Source organism: Myodes glareolus, chromosome 20 (genome assembly GCF_982192425.1).
Source record: "Myodes glareolus chromosome 20, mMyoGla1.1, whole genome shotgun sequence".
Classification (NCBI taxonomy): domain Eukaryota; kingdom Metazoa; phylum Chordata; class Mammalia; order Rodentia; family Cricetidae; genus Myodes; species Myodes glareolus.
The window spans coordinates 50,259,906-50,273,436 of record NC_142045.1 but is presented as its reverse complement, the minus strand read 5'-3'; the positions used below and the strand labels follow the sequence as shown (position 1 = coordinate 50,273,436).

At 42.0% G+C, this 13,531-nt stretch overlaps 1 protein-coding gene across 2 annotated transcripts in view; it reads left to right on the top strand.

Annotated features, from left to right (window-relative positions):
• Usp13 (ubiquitin specific peptidase 13) overlaps nucleotides 1-13,531 on the top strand; it is a 117,509-nt gene that overhangs the window by 47,556 nt on the left and 56,422 nt on the right. For both annotated transcript variants that reach the window (XM_048429900.3, XM_048429899.3), the window contains exon 7: nucleotides 8,155-8,249. In XM_048429900.3, coding sequence (XP_048285857.1) covers nucleotides 8,155-8,249 — 95 coding nt within the window. The remainder of the gene's footprint in view (nucleotides 1-8,154; nucleotides 8,250-13,531) is intronic.

Sequence of the window (13,531 nt, the reverse complement as noted above, 5' to 3'; positions counted from 1 at the left end):
AAAGCCTTTTCTGTGTCCTTTCGGGGTTACAGAAAGGTTTGCAGTGCAGGAATTCATGAGGACTGAATGAGAAATATCTCCCGTAGGATCATGAATGGAAACACTTGGATCCCTGTTGCTTGCACTGTTTTGGGGGAGGTTATGGAACTTTTAGAACATAAAGTCTTGCAAGAGGAAGTCTGTCATTGGTGGTAGGCTTTAAGAGTTTATATAGCCTTGCAGGTCACTCTTTAGCTTCCTCTGTGAGACTGAGGTGTGATGTCTCAGTTTTCTGGTCTGCACACCTGTTGCCACGCCTCCCCACCATTATAGATTAGCCCTCTGGAACCATAAATCCAAATAAACTCTTCCTTCTATAGGTTGTCTTGGTCATGATATTTTTACCATTACTAAAAAGCAATTACTACAAGAAGAGAACGCTGCAGTTTAGACTTTCCTATGTTTCTGTGCCATCTCGGGCAGTGTTTTGTAGAGCCATGTCTTAGGACTGCGGTGAAACACCATGACCAAAAGCATGTTGTTCTTCACTGAAGGAAGTCAGGACAGGAACTCAAAACAGTTCAGGAACCCGGAAGCAGGAGCTGATGCAGAGGCCATGGAGGGATGCTGCTTACTGGCTCGCTTCTCATGGCTTACTTAACCTACTTTCTAATTGAACCCAGGACCACCAGCCCAGGGATGGCACCACCCAGGAGGGGATGGGTTCTTTCGCATCAATCACTAATTGTGGAAATGCCCTAAAGACTTGACTACAGCCTGATCTTATGCAGGCATTTTTCCCAATTGAGGTTTCTTTCTCTCTGAGGACTCTAGCTTGCATCAAGTTGACAAAAAACTAGTCAGCACAGAGCAGTGCATAAGAAACCCAGTTCTCAAGACAGCCTGACTGTGATGGTTTCTCTCATCAGTTTGACAGGCCCTCAAATCACCTATGACATGTTTGTGAAGGGTTTAATTTACTGGAAAGACTGACCCTAAATGGGACCACCCTATGGGTTCCAAAGTACAGAACAGGGAGAAAGAGGTTGAGCAGCAGTGTTCAATCCTGTCTGCTTCCTGACTGTGGATGCCACGTGACCAGCTGCCTCACAGTCCTGCCTCCATGACGCTCTCACCCGAATGGAACAGTCCCCTCAAATTGTGAGTTAAACCTTTTTTTCCTTAAGCCACTTTTGTCACAGTATTGACCAAGGGGGCTAACACAGTACCAGCTTCTCCAATCTACAAGTGTGGGGATTTACAATTCTCATATGTAGCGGAGATCCCACAGAGCATCGCATCTGGCTTGGATTCCGGAGTGTTAGCACCTAGGCTTTCAACTGCCCCTTGTGATGTTACCTTTATTACGGATACCGTTTGTTTGAGGTGTCTGAATCTCATCTGAGTTCTTCCGGAAGGGTTCAAGGCGTTTGCAAAACTTAGCTATGAGAGGACTTGGAAAACCGAGAGTTCTTGTGACTGAGACTTGCTTGGGCCTTTGGTTCCTTCAAGCGACTCCAGGTTAGAGGTTTTGGTGTCCAGAAATTGACTTGCTAAGGTGTAAATTGTACAACAACAGAAAAGGCCCTTTGTGAAGCAACAGGCAGTCAGGTCACCCGAAACTGGCTCCCTGCTGCTCTGCTAAGTCAAAATCCACCCTGGAGTGACCCTAATTCCTCCACGGTCCAGTGTAAAGCAGAACTCCGACACTAATAGTTTATGCCTCATTCATCTTTGGATTCTATACAAAATATTAAGCATATTAAGTAAACAAGTATTTAAATAGCTTCTATTTAAGTGGGTCTGTCATAAATAACACAGGTTAATTCTTTTTCCTGTGTATCTTTACGTTTATTAGTGTGTGTGTTCATGTGTCCAGATGCGATGTGTGTATGTGTCTTTTTCTGTCCCACCAGCCAGCTCCCAAATCATGACAAGGAGACAATAATTATAAAAGCTTGGCCTTAGTTTAGACTTGTTTTTAACTAGCTCTTATAACTCGAATTAACCAGTTTCTATTAATCTGTGTTCTGTCGTGTACTGCCCATCCTGCTTCCTTCATGTCTCCTCGCGTCTCTGACTTTCTTCTTCCCAGAGTCCTCTCTGTCCTCGGAAGTCCCGCCTAACCTCCTCCTAGCTATTGGCCATTCATTATTTTGTTACACCAATCATAGCAATACATTTTCACACAGTGTACAAATCTCCCACAACTTTTGGGTGCTGTTAAAACCTTCACTGATCTGCCATTTTACTTGAATTTGCTTTTCTATTGAGGTCGAACAGTTTTCATTATATTCTTCATCTGATTTTTTTTTTTTGAGGTAAGGTCTCATGTTATTCTTACTAACCTTGAACTCCTGATGATCCTGCCTCTAAATTTGAGTGTTGGCATTATAGGCATATATCACACACGTAACTTTTCATTATATTCTTGGCTATTTGTGGTGTTTTTTTTCTGAAAAATTTTTGACTATCTTTTTTTCTTTATGATACATAATGTAATATTTACCATATTACATTATGATATCATATTACATTATGTATCATATATTACTTGATGTAATATAGCCCAGGCTGGTCATAAACTCACTCTGTAAACCAGGAAGTCCTGAACTTGTGATTCTCTTAAGTCTACAATTACAGAAATAGACTCCCGTGTATAGCACCCAGGGACCTTCTCTGTCAGTACATGTGTAGGTATTTTTATTAGGTATTATGAACTCCTTCTATTTTTATCTGTTGTAGCTATTGTTAAGGTGAAGGACTAGAGAACTTTGAGGGCTGGTCTTACAGGACAGCTGGGGTCACTGGAATACATGCTCTTAAATCTTTCATGTAGCGTCTAAACCTGGGTAGTGCAGCAAGGTGCTTGTATGCTGTATGTGAGACTTTCTGAGTTCACACTTTGGGAAAAGGATCGGCCTTGATTTCTTGTGTTGGTTGTATGGCAGCAGTTCTCAACCTGCGGGCTGCAAGCTCCTTGGGGGCCTGAAAAATCCTTTTACAGGGGTCAATGAAGACCATCAGAAAACAGATATTACATTGCATAATTCATAACAGTATCAAAATTGCAGTTGTGAAGTAGCAGTGAAATAATTTTATGCTTGGGGGTCAGCACAATATGAGGAACTGTATTAAAAGGTCACAGCATCGGGAAGTTTGAGAACCACTGCTGTATGGCGTTGGTTTCCATAAAGTCCCTGTTCAGTCTCACATTTATTTCCTGTTTGTGGGTTAGAGCAATGCTTGTTTCCTTACATCTTTTTAATAGGTGATTTCCTCTTACATCTTTTTATATAGACGGTTAGCTGCAACTTTCTACTGCTTTACAAGCCAAATGAATTCCTAGCAATGTAAGTTTCCTTCAGGGTTTAGTATTGAGCCTTTAGGATGTTGTAGCATGGAGGACAGGGTGCTTCCTATATGGGGTATGGGATACACTGTGGGGCAGGTAGTTCTGCTGGGGGCGGGGCTACCGAAAAATGGTTTTCTCCACTCAATAGGTCCCTCGAGCTAGTTTGTAAAGAAGACTAAGTCTCAAAGTCAGGACATCTGGTTCTTTTAGGTCATAATGAGAACCACTACTGCAAATCTGTGGGCTGTTTATGTCAACTCAACCAGTACATTCTTTCCCTGTGGGAGCTGGATTATATTTAGAAGATTGCTTGGGGGACATGGAATCTAAGGTTGTGCACTCAAATATCCAGCGGTATCCTGGCCCGCCCACCCTGGTTCCTTTCCCTGTGACGCTGTACCTGCTCAATGAGACCCTCTTCCTTCTTGAGGCCTCTACTTAGAACTTTGTTTTCCCAAGAAGCCCTGACCCGCTAGGCTAGGCCAAAAAGGATGGCACATTTCATAAAAATGGACCCCGTATCCGGTTCCTCTCTGGGTCCCCATGGGTACAATACAAACAAAACAAGAACTAGATTACCACACAGACAAACCAAGCTCTCCTGTGTGGGAGGAGACTCCCTCTAGCCGAGCCAGGAGAGTTCTTCGGAAGGGAGTAAGATGACCTGAAGGTGGGAGAGGGTTGTTTCAGTCTCCTCACGCACGTAGCTTGTTTACCTGGCACTTCTGTGCCGGGATGACTTCACACAGATGGTCCAGATGCCCAAGGCAGCTGCGAACTGGTTCATCCCCCTGGGTGTGCCAGCTGCATGGCTCCTCGCTTTGGCCTTTCCTCTCTGGCATTTTTCATCCCTGACGTGAACATAAGCTCCCTTCTGTTTCTCACAGCCTGCAGAGTTGGAATCAAGGCTTTGATTACTTCTTATCATCTTTAGCCTGGCTTGTCCTCTTCTCGTGAGCTGGCAGCATCTCGTGCTGTTTCCCAGTGGAGCCTTTACCGAACCTTGTGGCAGTTAGGTTAGTGGAGGTACCCGGGGACAATGAGCCTGGACACCGTCTTTGTGACCTCTAATTCCACCCTCTTCTATAGCTCCCTGGGCATAGTAGTCGCTTGGTAAGGATTTGTGCACTGAACAAAATCGAGGAATGATGTTCCTTATTTGTATGGATTGATGTCTTAGTCTCAGCAGGCCTCCTATTCTGACTGCAGTGTAGGCTTTGCAATGTCCCGGGGATGGCCGTGCGCTGCGGGCGCATTCATTCTGTGTTTATTTTTCTAGTACAGTTGCTAGCACTGTGTCTCCTTTCTCTTTCCTGCGGATGGTAGGTGGCCTGTGGACACAGGTAGCTCTTGGTGAGAGGCATGACTCTGTGGACCAGCCTGGTGGCTGACAGCATCTCTGCGTTTTTCTCAAGCTGGGTGCCCAACTCCCTGGTTGTTCCTTCCTGAGAAGCATGAGAGCTTCCTTAAGGTTAAGAGCATGGGCCACACACATGGACCTTCTCAAAGATGGTGTCTGTGGTCCTTCTCCACCGTCTAGCCTTACTTCCGAGACTGTTTGGGATACTAGACTTTAAATTCACAAGAGCAGGGGCCCTGCTTATCTTCCCAGCATTGTACCTTCATATCTGTGAGTATTTTGTACTCAAGTGTGCTTGTTGACTGTAATGAATGAGTGAGTTAATCAATGTGGCTGAACAAGTTTGACAAGAGGTCTATGAATCCTAAGAACATACTACATAGGATAATTGTTTTAAGTTGTGGAAATTGCTTATAAACTTAAAATCAAAACAAAACAGAGTCTCACGTAACCTACGTAGCTAAAGATGACTTTGAATTTTTGATGCCCCTTTCTACTGCCTCCCCCCAAATGCTGTGATTATAGGTATGTGTCGCTAGGCCTGGTTTATGCAGTGCTGGGGAACGAACTTAATACTTTGTGCAGGCTGGGCAAGCATGCTACCAACTGAGAGACACCTCCAGCCCATGTGTGTATTTTTCAATTAAAGTACTACAATCAATATGAGAAAATAGAAAGAAAAAGTCAAATAAATCTTTCTATTCAGATGACACGTGAATATTATTTTGGTTATTTCTTACAAATCCCTTTCTTGCTTCACACCTCAGTCCCAGTGTCCATTTCTGCGGCTAGCCTGCTCCTTCACTCTCATGGGGCATTCCTACTGTAGCCTGCTCCTTCACTCTCACGGGGCATTCCTACTGTAGCCTGCTCCTTCACTCTCACGGGGCAATCCTACTGTAGCCTGCTCCTTTGTCTTTTGAGTGGGTTGAAACCTCTGGCCCATTGAACTGGAACCCGGGGAGTCACCAGCCAGCTGATACTGGGTGCTGTCTCGACTGTCCCAGGAGCTTCTCCCTGGATTTTATCCCTATGGCTTCTGGATCAAGTTCTAGGCCACAGCAGGTGTGTGGAAACAGCCTGATCAGCTATACTTATATGCTGTGATAGTTCTTGATCGTTCCAAGACAGTTTTGCTGGCGGAGCTGGGAGATAACGTGAGTGTGCCTGTGAAAACACAGAAGGCCGCACCCACATCTGAACACACTGTGTACCACTTGTGTAACTCTTTGTCATGGCCACGGGGGAGGCCAGTTCACTTTCAGCTTCTGCTATTGGGCTCCCTAAATTGTTTTTGTTATTGGCATAAGAAATGACTATTGTATTTGACCAAATTGTGTGGCATCTTTGTACATTTGGTCACCTAAGGTAGGAAATGATATTTTCTTAATGTGAGAAAACTTAGTAGGTGAAGAACAGTTGGGGGCAGTGTGATTTCCGCTTATTTCAGGGTCCCAGGCATTGCCACTGGGGAGTAAATCGAGGAGTGTCTTTATCTTCTGATAGCTATGACTTAAGCCTTCAAAATGTTTTGCCATCGAAGAGAGCAGAGCAGGGGTTCCGTAGGGCTCATTCTCACATTCTGCAAGTGTTTGGTATTTCTCTATCTCTTCTCACTCACTGATTAAAAATATTAATGTTTGCTTTAAATTGTTAGTTCAGAAAGCATTTAAAAACTTTAGCCTTTTGGAAACTTGTTGTTTTTACCTCTTTTCTAGAACCCTTCGCTTCCTTCGTGGGTCTTTAACACTCTCCCTCTACTTCCGTCTTTGTGATCAAGTCTTCCTAGGTGAACCTTTTGCCTTCCATACAGAGGCAGTCTCTGTTGCATCTCAGGATCCATAGGCTCCTCGTCTCTGGAAACTGCCTTCATTGGGTTGGCGATTTCACTGTTTGGTTTTGCTTTTGGGAACACTTGGATGATAGTAAAGCAGGCTCCAGTGAAGGCTGCTACCACAATATAAAGTGTAGGAGAGAAATCTCTACAACAACCAGTCTGTCTGTGGCAGGAAAGCCAACTTCCTTTGCTGGCACTTATCCTGATAGGGGTCAGAGGATCACCCCAGCATCATGGCGTCTACATAGTCGCCCTCTGTCGATCCGCCACAGTGTCCCAAGGAATAGAAACTCCTTCAGCAGTATGGGAGAGACTGTGTTAAAGAATGATGTCTTTGTATCTATCTTTTCTTATAATGTTATATTTTCCAAATTTAGGAGGAAAGACACTGTGGTTTGTGATCTTTGTTCCTAAAATGTGCCTGGATTACATTTCACCATCCATATCCTGAGATACCTTGAATATACTGAGATAGAAGAGGGGTGGGACAGGAGGGAGATACTAGGCACATGTGACGTGTGAGGGCAAAATTCTTTAGCCTTCTTTAGGCTCTCCATGAGAAACAGGAAATGGTCATCTCTCTCCTTCCTTGCATCGTTCTCTCAGGACACATAGGGCTCTACACTACTTCTGAAACTTTGTGTCTCTGGGCTCTTATTGATAACATGAAATCTGGCTGGGTAAGTCTGGGGTGGGGCCCAGAGTCTTCATTCCCAGACTCCTGACCCAGGGCCTGTGCATTTAATGTGGCTTCACCCAAAGCATTATGTTAATGTTAATTATGTTAATTGACATAATGGGATATTAATATCCCGAGGCCAGACACTGCCTTCCAGTACCAGGGTGCCACAGGGAAATAGTATTTGAGACTTCCTCAGTCACGTGCCTCCTCAGTACAGGCGTGGGACCTTTGGATCAGCAGGTGCCCATTCCCAGGTCCAGTGTGGCCTCAGAGTGAGCGCATCTCTTTGGTCTGGAGCACACACCATGAGTGAACACGTCCTTCACTTCGGTAGTGTCAGAGGTGATGGGTTGATCATGTTGCCCACCTCAGTTCTGGTGTGAGTCACAGGGTGAACATGTGGGCTGCTGGGTGAGTGCGTCTTGGGAAGCTGCATGGCCTGCATTCTTGCTTCCATCTCTCCCTAGTTCTGGAGATAACAGACACTACTATGGCAGAGGAGCAGAGGCACAGGGTCCAAAACATAGAGTGTATGACCATTTCTCACCCTCCAGCTGCACCTCGGGGCCTTTATACCCCGTCTACTCCATGGATCTTCTGCCCTGGCAGATGGCTGTCACTCTCTCCCCCACCCCCTTTCTCTCTGCTTCCCAACCTTAGAATTATGCCCTTATGGGTATTAGTTACAAAGACCAAAGGTGAGGTATTCATATTCATCTCATTTTATGTTATCTTACCTTCAGATGTTTTTTTTTTTTTTACCTCAACTTTGCTTTTTTCCTTAAGTCTCTGAGACTTCTCAGGAAATGATTGTGTTTGTAAGATATGTGTATGTATTATGTCTATTTCTTGTGGTCTGCTCTTCGGTACACCCAGCCCTGCTGTAGTGTTGCATGGACGTCATGTACAGACCTGAGTTCTGTTTTCTCTTTGCCCTCCAGATGTTTATTCTTTTCAAGAAGAGGGGCCTGTTTTGGATCCTCATTTGGCCAAACACTTAGCACACTTCGGGATTGACATGCTTCATACGAATGGGGTGAGAACATCTTTTGTCTCTAATTCTATGCTGTGTCTCTGGTGGGTGCGGTGGGGGGGTATCTTTAATTTATTTACTATAGAATTCTACTAATGTGCATCTTCGTAGATTTAGTTTTATTTCTTGCATTAGTTTGCTAAATTTAGTTTATTAGCATTTTATTTGGGTTACCAACTTAGAATTTTGTTTATCAAGTTTTGGAGTATTTGGGGTTTACTCACAAAAATTTTATTTTAGATGCATTAATTCCTCTTATATTTTACTAAAGGGAGAAAGTACTAGATGATGATCTTCAGAATAATACGTGACTTACATCACTTTAATTATTTTCCCAAAGGGAATGAGGGCTGCTGGGTAGTGGCTGGAGTGAAATGGTTGAAGCTTTGCTTCGCTGATAGATTCAACGTGGTGATGGGTTAGTTTGCCTGTGAGGCATGTTTCAGTGTGAGACTGTGTTCTCTCTCTCCCAGGCCACTGCTCTGTCTGTATGCTCCCATGATATTCAGCTCTTTCTCTTTCATACCCATCTTTTCACTTATTCATCCTTTTATTTCCTTCCTCTCTCAGGTGCTCCGAAGCCTCACTGGGTTCCTTTCACCTTCCTCTCTCCCTTTCTTGCCTTCTTGCTTGCTGTAGGCCCTGTGTTGTTCCCTTATCTTGCTACCTGGGTTTTGTTTGTTTGCTTGCTTTTAGTTTACGTGAGCACCTCCTGTAGCCTGGGCTATATAGCTGAAAATGTCCTTGAACTTCTGATCTTCCTACCTCACCTCGTGAGTTCTGGGATTACAAGTGTGCACCAAGCCCAGGCTATGTGGTGCTGTGTAGTTGGTTGTTTTATTTATTCTTTACTCTTTTGGCTTTTTTTGGGAGGCCTGCCACCCAGCTACCAAATAAATACTTGCATGGAGTCTTTTTCTTTCTTAAGAATACTCAGCCTTAGCTTGGCTTATTTCTAGCCAAATTTTCTTAACTTAAATGATTCTGTTTATTTTTTTGCCTCTGGGATTTTTATCTCTCTCTATTTTTGTATATATTTTCTTTACTTCTTACTGTTTGTCTGGCTGTGTTACTGGGTGGCTGGCCTCTTCTTTTCTTGCTCTTTCATCCCCTCAGACTTCTCCTCCTGTTTATTCTCTCTGCCTGCCAGAACTGCCTACTCTTTCTCCTACCTTTCTATTGGCTATTCAGCTCTTTCTTAGACCAATATAGTGTCTCAGATAGACAAAGTAACACAACTTCACAGAGTTAAACAAATGCAATATGAAAGAATGTAACACGTTTTGCATCATTAAACAAGTGTTCCACAGCATACATATGTAACACATCTTAAAATAATATTCTGCCACAGTGCTGGCGATAGAACCCAGGACTTCATTCATGCTGTGCAATGTTCGAGTTGCATTCATCATGTGTTGACTTCTCTTTTTCATATGCCTCTTGTCTCTTTCCTCCTTGTTCTTTCTCTTTCAGGAACAAACAAAACAAAACAAATCAAACCAAACCAAAACAAACTAAAACAAGAAACTCAAAACTTTTTCATGTTTCAAAAAATTGTGGTAAAATGTATATAAAATTATCCTTTTAGATAATTTTAAGTGTACTGTTTTGTGACATTAAGTACATTTACATTCTTATGTAGTTGTCATAGCCACATGTTGAGGAGACAGCTGTCGGGGTCCAGCCTTGATGGGTTCATACGTTGCAAGGAGGGGCATGTGGGTTATAAATGTTAGGCAGAATAAACAGAGATACAAAAGAAATACAGAGACAAAGGATAATACTAGGCAGGCAACCCAGGGAATACTGAATTTACCTGTGTTTATTTCTTATGATCTAAATACTCCAATCCAAAAACAGGGAAGAAAGCAAAAGACTTTTTTTTTTTATCATGATACAAGGACAAACAAAGTGATTGCCATCTTAATACTCCAAACACCAAATAACCACACCCTAGGTCAAAATATTTTTGTTAGCAGTCATACCTTAGGTTAAATCTGTCAGTAACCTTGAAGGAACCAGAATAGGCCTGAACTCTCTGACCCTTAGTCAAGGTAGAATGGATCTACTTCTGTAAACCCCCACATATTCCTCCCTCTTTAATTTATTCAGTAAAGCCCATGTGTTCTGCTACAGGACAGATGACTGTGCCTGGCTTAGGAAGACTTCTTCCACTCTCCAGACTTACCTGTTATCAGTATATCTATTCCATCATGTGTGTTTTGTCTTAGCTTTCCTAAAGGGAAAAAAAATCTTACCCATCATTGACTACCAACATGTGTAAATAAACAGTTAAGGGAGGGTGCACAGCTAAGTGCTGTGCACCTCTGAGCCAACTTTCCATTGAGAGAGTTCACAGATAACTGGATAACCATATGCAAGCAGATAATGCTTTGGGATACACATGTTCCTATGGCTACAACATCTCCTGATAAAAGAGTGGAGAATGACCAAGATGGGATGGCTTTTGAAATTGGTCTAGGATGTCTTTAACAGTTTTTAGCTGCATCAAAATTTAAATTTGTCCTTATGAACATACCTAATCTAACGACTTGTTGTCCTTATGTCTGATTTTTTTCCTCAGACAAGCTCAAACCTTTTTCTAATCATTAACATCTCTGTAGTAAACCAAAGTAGTTAACAAACATTAACATGTCAACACCATAATTCTAGTATGAAAATTAGCAATAAGTGTACAATTTGTTAAATCACAATTCTCTTAAATCTGTTCTAATTAAAAAAGACAAGGAAATGTTGCTATGGTGGGTAAGATATGAATTTATGAATCTTTTTCCTTGTCTATTGTCCAATTGCTGCTTTTAACTTTCAGAGAAAGTTGAAACTATCCCAGTCTTTGCGTAGCAGCAAAAACTTTTATGCCATCCCTCCTCATCTCTGAAGAGGGGCTTCAGTCACTCTTTGCCTCCATGATAGTGTTCCATTGCTTTAACAAGTCTCTTTCCGCCAGAGGGGAAACTTTCTGAGGTCTTAGTTTTTAGGTTCTTTATTTCAACAACAGATTGAGCACCATACTGGCAAAATGAGTTGTGTGTCCCAAGATATAGTACGGATAAACTGCCAAATATTCAATAAACATTCTTGGGCTGTCTACAAAATAAATAGGATTCATTAAGGTCTGGAAGTTTGTGCAGTAGATCCCCCCAAGAAGCTAGGAATTGCCAGCCAACACCACTATCTCCCTTCCTTTCTCAGACTGCAGCGTGACATTAGAAGATCAGGAAGGCAGGCTAAGCAGTCTCACTCAGACTCTTCTGTGGGAGCACCAGTGGCTACGCTGTCATTAGGACTGGCATCCTTCTATTGCACACACTGGACCAGATATTCAGAAAACCATCATGTCTTATTCTCCTCCTGTGAAAAAAGCACAGACATGCCTTTCACCCAATAACAGGGTCAGGTCCTTTCCATAATCCACTGCAAGGGTCTTTCCATTTTGTTTTAGTGAAAGTCATTCTAGTGCCATCATGGCAAAATCTATCTGCAGTAGATTGCTCATGTGTATCCACATTCAAGAAGTTTAGAGTAAAAAGTCATGGTTTATGGCATTATGTGGTGACTAAGGGTATAATTTGCCTGTTTTTATCTTTAGAAGTGTTTTCAAGAAGTCATGGGCATGCTCCACAATTCCTTGTCCTTGAGGATTATAAGGAATACCTGTTTTGTGTTCAAAATCCCATTGGGAACAAAATTGCTGAAATGCTTTACTAAAATACCTGGACCCATTATCTGTCTTTATAGCCTTAAGAATTCCCATATGTGAAAAACACTTTAAGCAATGAGTTATTACATGCTTAGTGGCTTCTTCAGTCTCTGCAGTGGGGCCATTAAGAAACCTGAATGTGTATCAATTATCACATTCACTTATCTTAATTTGCCAAATTCTTCAATATGAGTAGTATCCATTTGCCATAAATGATTAGGAAGCAAGCCTCTAGGATTTACTCCCAGATAAGGCATAGGTAAATATTGTTGGCATATATCATATTAACAATCTGATGAGCAATTTCTCTTGTTAATCCAAATTGTTTTCTTAAACTTACTATTTTGATGATGTAAAGCATATGATTGCTGAGCAAGTTCAACCTGAGATAAACTGAGATAAACTGAGTAGGTTTCTCAGCTAAAGCATTACCTCAGACAATGGACCAGGAAGATTTGAATGTGCTCTTACATGTCCCACAAAGCATGGCAATTTTCTTTGATGAACTGTGTCTTGAAATTGCTGAAATAGCATCTTAGCCTGATTATTACTAGTCCTAATCCCTGAAACTGTTTCTATTACTTGATGAGCTTTAAAAATGTACCGACTGTCAGTATAAAAGTTCAATGCCTTATCTGCAAAAAACAGTAATACTACAGCAACATCTCACAGTTCGACTATGAGCAGAGGCTGGATCCGTTTGCACTACATATCCTTTACCATCAACAATATACGCTGCTCTTCCATGGAAGACCCATCTTTAAAATTAACATAGCATGCTTTAAGGGATCTTTCATTGCAATTTTTTTTGAAAATAAAGGAATGTAGTTATGTGAATTGCAGCAATCAGTCAGCTGGGAAAAGATTATCAATTTAGCCTACAAATTGAGCAAATGCAATTGCCCAAGAAGCATTATTTTGAAATAGCTAATCAATCTGTTGCTTAGTGTAAGGAGCATTGATCACATTAGGTTTCCTACCAAAATATCATCTATATTCCTTCTGGCTTTTCTGTACTAAACAAGATACTGTTTCAAAATAAGGGTTTAATACCGTGACTGGTGAAACGGGAAGGTGTATCCATAAAAGAGGACCGTTTTTGCCATAATACTGCTGTGGGAGTAAGTTTTGCAGATAGTATATATGCTTGCCAAGGTTGTTCATAATTAATATAATGGACCTGCTGTGTCTGTATTGCATATTCCACCTGCTCCAGTACCTGTCTAGCAGCATCTGTAATGTATCTGGTGGAATTAGGGTCACACTGCTCCCCTTAAGAATTTTACTTAGTGGTTCAAGATCTCCCATAGGGAATTTTAAATAAGGTCTCAGCCACTGAATATTTTCTAAATATCTTTGGAAATCATTCAGAGTCTATAAGCTATCCTTCCTAACTTCCAATTTCTGATGTTTAATTTCTTCATGGTATAACATATGACCTATACTGGAAAGGCGGGTGCCTTTGCACTTTCTCTGGGACAATAACTGGGTGGGAAAGGTTCTGCTGAAGTTGTCTATGTGTCTCAAGCAAGACTCCTTTGTCTTTATGGGCAAGCAGGATATC